Here is a 10,399-nt window from a genome sequence, read left to right as displayed (position 1 = left end):
AAGAATAGCCGTGCGACAAAATAAACTAAGCGCTGGCAAACTTTCTTTCTCTTTGTGCGACAAAATAAAAGCTGTGGCCGACGAAATAATAGCCGCGTGACGAAATAATAGCCGCGGGCGACAAAAGAATAGCCGTGCAACAAAATAAAAGCCGCGGCAACAATTTTTTTTGCCGCACTACATTTTCGCCGTTTCGCGAATTTTTTCGCCGTTTCGCGGATCTATTGAAAGATTCCCGAATTTTTCGACGAAGCGAAACGGAACAGATTCGCTCATCACTACACATCCCAATTTGTTGTGACTATTGTTCTGTTTAAGGTGGAGCCACAGATTCCCGGGTAACGTTGTGAGAGAATCTGGAGGGAATTCTGTATGGGATTAAAGCTCATCGGCCCATTTACAAACACAAAGCACTAAAATTGCTGATGTGTCTGATACTGTTCCAAAGGTATTTGTCCCTCTACACACTCCCCAGCACCGAGCACAATTGCACTTACTCCACCCGTTCGGATTATTTTTGCTATATAACTGCACACATGGAACGGATTAAGATTGTGACGTGTTGGCAATCCCAGAGTTCCCTTGGGGCAGGGGTCCCCAACCTTTCTTTCTCCTGAGACACAGTCTAAAGTTAAGAATTGGGGAGCAACACAAGCACCATAAAAGTTCATGGAGGTGCCAAATAAGGGCTGTGATTGGCTATTAGGGAGCCAATCATCTTACAGGGGCTTTATTTGGTAGGAAATCTTGTTTTTATTTAACCAAAACTTGCCCCCAAGTCAGGAATTCAATAATAACTCCTTGGTTTGGGGGCACTGAGAGCAACATCCAAGGGGTTGGGGAGCAGCATGTTGCCACAGAGCCACTGGTTGGAGATCACTGTTACCCCAGAGCCACTGGTTGGGGATCACTGTTGCCCCTGAGCCACTGGTTGGGGATCACTGTTGCCCCTGAGTCACTGGTTGGGGATCACTGTTGCCCCTGAGCCACTGGTTGGGTATCACTGTTACCCCAGAGCCACTGGTTGGGAATCACTGTTACCCCTGAACCACTGGTTGGGGGTCACTGTTGCCCCTGAGCCACTGGTTGGGTATCACTGTTACCCCAGAGCCACTGGATGGGGATCACTGTTGCCCCAGAGCCACTGGTCGGGGATCACTGTTGCCCCAGAGCCACTGGTCGGGGATCACTGTTACCCCAGAGCCACTGGTTGAGGATCACTGTTACCCCTGAGCCACTGGTTGAGGATCACTGTTGCCCCAGAGCTACTGGTTTAGGATCACTGTTGCCCCCGAGCTACTGGTTGGGGATCACTGTCACCCCCGAGCCACTGGTTGGGGATCACTGCCCTGGGGGATCTGTGTCACTCACTTCCATCCAGTAAATTGGTCACTAATCTCATTACTGAAACTTCGTGTTGCCAGTCACACCCATAAATGGCGCTCTTCCAGTAACAGACACACTTATTTGTAACGACCAATTGCAGGACTCGCTGCTTATAAGGCAAAGACGCTGGAAATTGGTGACACAACTCTGCATTATGGGTAGAAACCTTTGCGTTTGGATATTGCCCATCGCACTTCACTGTGTGTCCAAAAATTGTCGCCCGCATCTAAAGAATAACGGCGACAAACAGTTCGACGTTTCACGAAGTTTTTGCCGTTGCGGGAATCTTTTGAAAGATTCGCAAATTTTTCGGCGAAGCGTAACGGGACAGAGTCGCTCATCCCTCCACGTGAGAACTGGAGAAGGTATTTCCCTCGGAGCCATGCGGGGGCTCCCAGTTCTGCGGGGTTTGGCTCATTTCTTAGCGGTGACCAAATCTGTCGCGTTTCGCTTCCCCGAAAAATTTGGAAAAAGATTCGCGAAATGCCGAATTTTAAAATAACGCGCAAGTTTTGACGCTCATGACAATTTTTTTTGTTGCGTGCAACTTTTTTTTGTTCGCGTCTGCCGGAAAATTCCACTCATTGCTTCTCATGTTCTTAGATGTAAATACAACATTTCCCGGGGTTTGTATACGTTACAGGGAAGGTTCCACCAGTAGCCCCACGTCTGGTCTCTCCGCATTCCTCACACAGGACACGCCCCTTGGCTCCTCCCACAGAAACCTCTTTCCATACACAAAACTCTCACTAATTCCTGTTTCTCCCAACCCCAAGAGACTCCTCCGAGTGCCCAACTGTATGAGACAGCTTTATGCAGGAATGGGGGAATGAAACCCAATGGGGTCCTGACCAGGTGAGACACCGTAGTCTGATGTTGCCCTGTCTCGGGGGGGGGGTCAGTGTAAATGTGCAGTCGGGGCAGTGCCAATGGGCAAAATAACAAAATAACTGAGGGCAAATGATTGAAGATGACCCCCTGTGCTAAGTGCAGTCATAACCACTGGGGGGCAGTAGTAAGAGTGCTATTCTGATACCTACTGGGAGCTGCTATCTTGCTCCCTTCCCATTGTTCTGCTGATCGGCTGCTGGGGGTAAGGGGGGGGGGGATATCACTCCAACTTGCAGCGCAGCAGTAAAGTGTGCCTGAGTCTGAGCTTTCAGCCAGCGCTACTCATTAGAACTGCTTTCAGCTAACCTATTGTTTCTCCTACTCCCATGTAACTGGAGGAGTCCCAAGCCGGACTTGGATTTCTTACTATTGAGTGCTATTCTGATACCTACTGGGAGCTGCTATCTTGCTCCCTTCCCATTGTTCTGCTGATTGGCTGCTGGGGGTGAGGGGGGGGGATATCACTACAACTTGCAGCGTAGCAGTAAAGTGTGCCTGAGTCTGAGCTTTCAGCCAGCGCTACACATTAGAACTGCTTTCAGCTAACCTATTGTTTCTCCTACTCCCATGTAACTGGAGGAGTCCCAAGCCGGACTTGGATTTCTTACTATTGAGTGCTATTCTGATTAATTTAATTTTTCATATACTGTAGGCTTCTGGATTTCTTTGTGATTCCTCTAGGCCAAAGCAGAAAGGGTTTTGCCAAGGTTCAACCTGACTGACATTAATTAACTGTAATGGTTTCCTGCATATTGTGGATTATTTTACGTTCTTGAACAGATCTCAGTGGTTTTCGGGGAGACTTGTAACTGAGGGTAACAATGATGAAAATGCTTCCGTTTGGGGCTTCTTGGAACCAAGAGGAAGAATCTAGGACTGACCTGTTACGGCTCAAAAGGTATCACCCAAACGCCCCCTGCTGTCTGAGCAACTAGGGTGGGGGTGGAAATGAATAAGTAAAATAGGAACTTTGCCCTTTGGCTGGGAAAGTGTTTGGGCGCATTATACACCTTCTGTCTATGGGAGGCCAAGTGATGACTTCTTCCCTTACCCTCTTCCTCCTCCAATGGTCACGGGCTTGTACTTTGCTCCTACATGTAGGAATATGGATATATTTACACCCATAAGACCAGCACTCCTTTACCTGTGATGCTTCACATTATATTCAATGTTGTAGCACCTACTGGGTGATAATCTCCCCCCAATGCCCCATAGAGACTCTTCCCACCATGGATCTGCTGTATCTGCTCTACTTGCTGCTCTTTCCCTACTGAGCTCTTCTTTCTCTATTCTGATCCATTTCATCTCATCAGGGACCCCCCCCCCAACTATCCATGCTGATTCCCTCCATCTCCCTTCCCTGTTTTGTCCCTTGGGGTCCCCTCTTTCCTTCATCAATTGAGTCACCAAGACGTTCCCTATGGCCGGCCCCAGGCATGTGTGCTTTGAGCACGGAATGGCTCTACATACATGTGTGGGTCAGGCCAGTCCCACTATCACATGTGTGGCCCCCAAGCAGGGGAACTTGGCTAATGGAGATCTTGTACCATCTTTGCCTTTAGTGTTCATGAGATGCCCCTGTTTCTGGCTGCTAAAGAGAATGACGTTGGGCGCCTACAGGAGCTTCTGGGTTCAAACCAGTGTTATTCCAGCCAGAGAGGTGAGTCGCTTGTGCCCAATGGGAATGTAGGAAATGTATCAGGATATTCATTCTGGGAGAAGGGTACCGGGGAGGGGTAAGTGGGGCTTTAACAGTCAGTACTGGGCATGGGGGGCAGTTTCCCTCATACAAGTGTCATTCATAATGTCTAAGGAGGCATTTACTAACATTGGGTCCTTGGTCTTATTTATTGGGCTGGGGGGGGCTGTTTGTGCCTCTGGGTACTGGGAATGCCAGGGGGGCTGTAAGGTGCCAGACAGTCACTATTTATTGGGCTGGGGGGGGCTGTTTGTGCCTCTGGGTACTGGGAATGCCAGGGGGGCTGTAAGGTGCCACAGACAGTCACTATTTATTGGGCTGGGGGGGGCTGTTTGTGCCTCTGGGTACTGGGAATGCCAGGGGGGCTGTAAGGTGCCACAGACAGTCACTATTTATTGGGCTGGGGGGGGGCTGTTTGTGCCTCTGGGTACTGGGAATGCCAGGGGGGCTGTAAGGTGCCACAGACAGTCACTATTTATTGGGCTGGGGGGGCTGTTTGTGCCTCTGGGTACTGGGAATGCCAGGGGGGCTGTAAGGTGCCACAGACAGTCACTATTTATTGGGCTGGGGGGGGCTGTTTGTGCCTCTGGGTACTGGGAATGCCGGGGGGGCTGTAAGGTACCACAGACAGTCACTATTTATTGGGCTGGGGGGGGGCTGTTTGTGCCTCTGGGTACTGGGAATGCCAGGGGGGCTGTAAGGTGCCACAGACAGTCACTATTTATTGGGCTGAGGGGGGGCTGTTTGTGCCTCTGGGTACTGGGAATGCCAGGGGGGCTGTAAGGTGCCACAGACAGTCACTATTTATTGGGCTGGGGGGGGCTGTTTGTGCTTCTGGGTACTGGGAATGCCAGGGGGGCTGTAAGGTGCCACAGACAGTCACTATTTATTGGGCTGGGGGGGCTGTTTGTGCCTCTGGGTACTGGGAATGCCAGGGGGGCTGTAAGGTGCCACAGACAGTCACTATTTATTGGGCTGGGGGGGGGGCTGTTTGTGCCTCTGGGTACTGGGAATGCCAGGGGGGCTGTAAGGTGCCACAGACAGTCACTATTTATTGGGCTGGGGGGGCTGTTTGTGCCTCTGGGTACTGGGAATGCCGGGGGGGCTGTAAGGTGCCACAGACAGTCACTATTTATTGGGCTGGGGGGGGCTGTTTGTGCCTCTGGGTACTGGGAATGCAAGGGGGGGCTGTAAGGTGCCACAGACAGTCACTATTTATTGGGCTGGGGGGGCTGTTTGTGCCTCTGGGTACTGGGAATGCCGGGGGGCTGTAAGGTGCCACAGACAGTCACTATTTATTGGGCTGGGGGGGCTGTTTGTGCCTCTGGGTACTGGGAATGCCAGGGGGGGGGGCTGTAAGGTGCCACAGACAGTCACTATTTATTGGGCTGGGGGGGGCTGTTTGTGCCTCTGGGTACTGGGAATGCCAGGGGGGCTGTAAGGTGCCACAGACAGTCACTATTTATTGGGCTGGGGGGGGCTGTTTGTGCCTCTGGGTACTGGGAATGCCAGGGGGGCTGTAAGGTGCCACAGACAGTCACTATTTATTGGGCTGGGGGGGCTGTTTGTGCCTCTGGGTACTGGGAATGCAAGGGGGGGCTGTAAGGTGCCACAGACAGTCACTATTTATTGGGCTGGGGGGGGCTGTTTGTGCCTCTGGGTACTGGGAATGCCAGGGGGGGGGCTGTAAGGTGCCACAGACAGTCACTATTTATTGGGCTGGGGGGGGCTGTTTGTGCCTCTGGGTACTGGGAATGCCAGGGGGGCTGTAAGGTGCCACAGACAGTCACTATTTATTGGGGCTGGGGGGGCTGTTTGTGCCTCTGGGTACTGGGAATGCCAGGGGGGCTGTAAGGTGCCACAGACAGTCACTATTTATTGGGCTGGGGGGGGGGGGGCTGTTTGTGCCTCTGGGTACTGGGAATGCAGGGGGGCTGTAAGGTTCCACAGACAGTCACTATTTATTGGGCTGGGGGGGGGGCTGTTTGTGCCTCTGGGTACTGGGAATGCCAGGGGGGCTGTAAGGTGCCACAGACAGTCACTATTTATTGGGCTGGGGGGGCTGTTTGTGCCTCTGGGTACTGGAATGCCAGGGGGGCTGTAAGGTGCCACAGACAGTCACTATTTATTGGGCTGGGGGGGCTGTTTGTGCCTCTGGGTACTGGGAATGCCAGGGGGGCTGTAAGGTGCCACAGACAGTCACTATTTATTGGGCTGGGGGGGCTGTTTGTGCCTCTGGGTACTGGGAATGCCAGGGGGGCTGTAAGGTGCCACAGACAGTCACTATTTATTGGGCTGGGGGGGGCTGTTTGTGCCTCTGGGTACTGGGAATGCCAGGGGGGCTGTAAGGTGCCACAGACAGTCACTATTTATTGGGCTGGGGGGGCTGTTTGTGCCTCTGGGTACTGGGAATGCCAGGGGGGCTGTAAGGTGCCACAGACAGTCACTATTTATTGGGCTGGGGGGGGCTGTTTGTGCCTCTGGGTACTGGGAATGCCAGGGGGGCTGTAAGGTGCCACAGACAGTCACTATTTATTGGGCTGGGGGGGCTGTTTGTGCCTCTGGGTACTGGGAATGCCAGGGGGGCTGTAAGGTGCCACAGACAGTCACTATTTATTGGGCTGGGGGGGCTGTTTGTGCCTCTGGGTACTGGGAATGCCAGGGGGGCTGTAAGGTGCCACAGACAGTCACTATTTATTGGGCTGGGGGGGCTGTTTGTGCCTCTGGGTACTGGGAATGCAGGGGGGCTGTAAGGTGCCACAGACAGTCACTATTTATTGGGCTGGGGGGCTGTTTGTGCCTCTGGGTACTGGAATGCCAGGGGGGGGGCTGTAAGGTGCCACAGACAGTCACTATTATTGGGGGCTGGGGGGGGCTGTTTGTGCCTCTGGGTACTGGAATGCCAGGGGGCTGTAAGGTGCCACAGACAGTCACTATTTATTGGCTGGGGGGGCTGTTTGTGCCTCTGGGTACTGGAATGCCAGGGGGGCTGTAGGTGCCACAGACAGTCACTATTTATTGGGCTGGGGGGGGCTGTTTTGTGCCTCTGGGTACTGGGAAATGCCAGGGGGGCTGTAAAGGGTGCCACAGACAGTTCACTATTTATTGGGCTGGGGGGGGGCTGTTGTGCCTTCTGGGTACTGGGAATGCCAGGGGGCTGTAAGGTGCACAGACAGTCACTATTTATTGGGCTGGGGGGGGGGCTGTTTGTGCCTCTGGGTACTGGGGAATGCCAGGGGGGCTGTAAGGTGCCACAGACAGTCACTATTTATTGGGCTGGGGGGGGGGCTGTTTGTGCCTCTGGGTACTGGGAATGCCGGGGGGGCTGTAAGGTGCCACAGACAGTCACTATTTATTGGGGCTGGGGGGGGCTGTTTGTGCCTCTGGGTACTGGAATGCCAGGGGGGCTGTAAGGTGCCACAGACAGTCACTATTTATTGGGCTGGGGGCTGTTTGTGCCTCTGGGTACTGGGAATGCCAGGGGGGGCTGTAAGGTGCCACAGACAGTCACTATTTATTGGGCTGGGGGGGGGGCTGTTTGTGCCTCTGGGTACTGGGAATGCCGGGGGGCTGTAAGGTGCCACAGACAGTCACTATTTATTGGGCTGGGGGGGCTGTTTGTGCCTCTGGGTACTGGGAATGCCAGGGGGGCTGTAAGGTGCCACAGACAGTCACTATTTATTGGGCTGGGGGGGCTGTTTGTGCCTCTGGGTACTGGGAATGCCAGGGGGGCTGTAAGGTGCCACAGACAGTCACTATTTATTGGGCTGGGGGGGCTGTTTGTGCCTCTGGGTACTGGGAATGCCGGGGGGCTGTAAGGTGCCACAGACAGTCACTATTTATTGGGCTGGGGGGGCTGTTTGTGCCTCTGGGTACTGGGAATGCCAGGGGGGCTGTAAGGTGCCACAGACAGTCACTATTTATTGGGCTGGGGGGGGGGGCTGTTTGTGCCTCTGGGTACTGGGAATGCCAATGCTGATACTAAGTCAGACAGTAATATTAAGGAATAATTCTGTTCCCATTAGGGGCCTCGGGCGAGACCGCTCTCCATGTTGCAGCCGGTTATGACAACTTGAGAGCCGCAGAGACTTTGCTGACTGCAGATCCCAGCTTGGTGAATGTGCCAATGACATCACAGCTCTATCAAGGTCAGTGATTGGTTATTGATTGTTTTATATCCAATTTCTATTTATCTCTCATCTCTTCCTGGTACATATCCCTCAGTGGCTCCTCCCACATCAAAGTAAAATATTTTATTATCCAAAAAAGATGTTTTATCCATCAACGATGCTTTGCATTTGGCTTTGAGTGAAATGTTTTAATATTACCTTCTCGATAGAAAGAAAAAAGTTATTTTATCCCAAAAATGGCTGGTAAAACAATGGTCCTCTGTATTTTGGTAGAATTTTATTGTTATTGTATTCCTTTTGTGTGTAAATATTAGATTTTGTATTTAACACAATAGGTATTTAACACAATAGTGTCTGTGAAGGTTCCGCCAAGTTACAAAATATCTGAGACCTGTTTAAGCCAAAAGGATCTTCCATACGTCTTACCCCAACTTTACATTTGGCAATGAGGGCAGGATGGATGGCTCTGGGGTGAGAATGGACTTGGCAGAGTGGCTATTAGGGTTGGCTATTAGGGACCCCTCACCTGTATAAACACTGGGCTGATTGGGTGCTAGGCCAAGGGGCACAAAGGGCGTGCTACAACCACTGGCTGTGGAACGAGGCACCATGGATGAGATTGTGTCCCACCTGGAGGGGAATGTGGAGAAGTTACTGTACTCACACACCTACACCAGGTTCTTTATGTGAATGCAGAGGGAAGGGGAGATGCTTCCCCAGGATAGATGCTTCCCCAGGAGAGAGGCTTCCCCAGGAGAGAGGCTTCCCCAGGAGAGAGGCTTCCCCAGGAGAGATGCTGATATGATATGTGAGGAAGTGACTCCAACCCAGTCCCCATGGGTGAGAGGACAATGGCATCAGACTGGGCGCTGACCCCACTGCCAAGGACTTGCTATTAAACTAGAGGAACCCATGGTCAAGGGGCATACCCTGGAACCTGCCCCAGTTGTGTCCATAGCAGCATCCGGACCTGAGACCCAGTTGGCAGATAATCCCATGGCCTGGAGATGGTGGTGAAGGAGCTACTAGAGTCCATAGCAGTGAGACGCGAGGAAGTGACCCCAACACAGTCCCCATGGGTGAGAGGACAATGGCGTCAGACTGGGAGCTGACCCCACTGCCGAGGACTTGCTATTAAACCAGAGGAACCCATGGTCAAGGGGCAGACCCTGGAAGCCACCCCAGTTGTGTCAATATCAGCCTGGGAGCTGACCCTACTGCCGAGGACTTGCTATTAAACCAGAGGAACCCATGGTCAAGGGGCAGACAACGGGGGAAGCCAATAAGTGCCCCATGAAGCAAGAGGAGGGCCTGGTGGGGGCCAACGTCTTTGTGATTGCAGAGTGGGGGGGAAGAAAAGCCTGTTGCCTGCTGGACTCTGGCTCAGAAGTAACTGACCCTTGCCTACTTTGAGCAAGGAGAGTTTCAGGACCCCAAGGGCTGCCAACAACATGCCTGTTTAGGTAGTGGGCATCACCCAGACCCAGGGGGCCCCGGTTAGTCTTGGAATGAACGTCCTGCAAGAACTTAGCAGATGCGGGCCTGGAGTTCTAGACTTGGGTGTCGGCCAACCTTGAGACTTGCCAATAGTGACAGCAAGTAGATCCGAGGTGTGAGCAGGTGTTACAGAGACTGCTTGGACAAGCTGGAATAATACTTACCCCGACTAAACAGCCACCCGGGATTCCTGATTTCTGCTTTAAAACCCATTTGGTGAGCATTAGCCCATAGGCTAAACCCATGTAAATAGCTCATTAGGATTAGTTCCCAGAGTTCTTCTTGTTATTTTGCATCTAACAGATCAGAAAGCCCCGCACTACACTGGTGGGCCCTAAAAAGAGGGGTTTGGGGTTTGATCGGCTATTATTCCGGTTTCTGCTTTCAAACCCCAGTGGGTGAGCTTTAGTCTCTCCCCATGTAAAAAGGATTTCCTTGGAGCTCATTATGATTCGTTCCCAGAATTCTTTTTGTTAATCTGAGGTGGTCTTCTCAACCCTAAAGATTTGTTTGTTACAGGAGGTAAATTCTTGTGGAAATTCTAACATTCCCCGATGGGATCATCACTGGGTGCCTCTCCCATCCAATAGGACTTGTTCCTGCGCGCCAAGCCTCACTTTCATGTTGACATTGTAATCGGCATGTTCAAGGGTATCCAGAAGTGATATCTGTAGCAATAAGTCAAATCAACTGGGAGATGGCCCTCCTGTAATTTGGATCTTTCTGGATAATGGGTTTTCAGATGACAGATCCTGTACTGGTATATAAGGTCCACAGCAAGCAGAATTAATCATGT

At 52.1% G+C, this 10,399-nt stretch overlaps 1 protein-coding gene across 3 annotated transcripts in view; it reads left to right on the top strand.

Moving 5' to 3' along the window:
* Window positions 1–2,119: 2,119 nt before the first annotated feature.
* Window positions 2,120–10,399, top strand: part of cat1 (calcium transporter 1) — a 28,906-nt gene continuing 20,626 nt past the window's right edge. For 2 of the 3 annotated variants that reach the window (XM_031905559.1, XM_031905560.1), the window contains exons 1-4: window positions 2,120–2,241; window positions 3,058–3,175; window positions 3,840–3,937; window positions 8,002–8,124. In XM_031905559.1, the coding sequence (XP_031761419.1) occupies window positions 3,099–3,175; window positions 3,840–3,937; window positions 8,002–8,124 (298 nt within the window). In that variant the 5' untranslated portion in view covers window positions 2,120–2,241; window positions 3,058–3,098. The remainder of the gene's footprint in view (window positions 2,242–3,057; window positions 3,176–3,839; window positions 3,938–8,001; window positions 8,125–10,399) is intronic. The other variant, XM_031905558.1, reaches the window with a different exon arrangement.

Source organism: Xenopus tropicalis, chromosome 7, assembly GCF_000004195.4.
Source record: "Xenopus tropicalis strain Nigerian chromosome 7, UCB_Xtro_10.0, whole genome shotgun sequence".
NCBI lineage: Eukaryota > Metazoa > Chordata > Amphibia > Anura > Pipidae > Xenopus > Xenopus tropicalis.
This window is presented reverse-complemented; position numbering and strand designations above follow the sequence as displayed.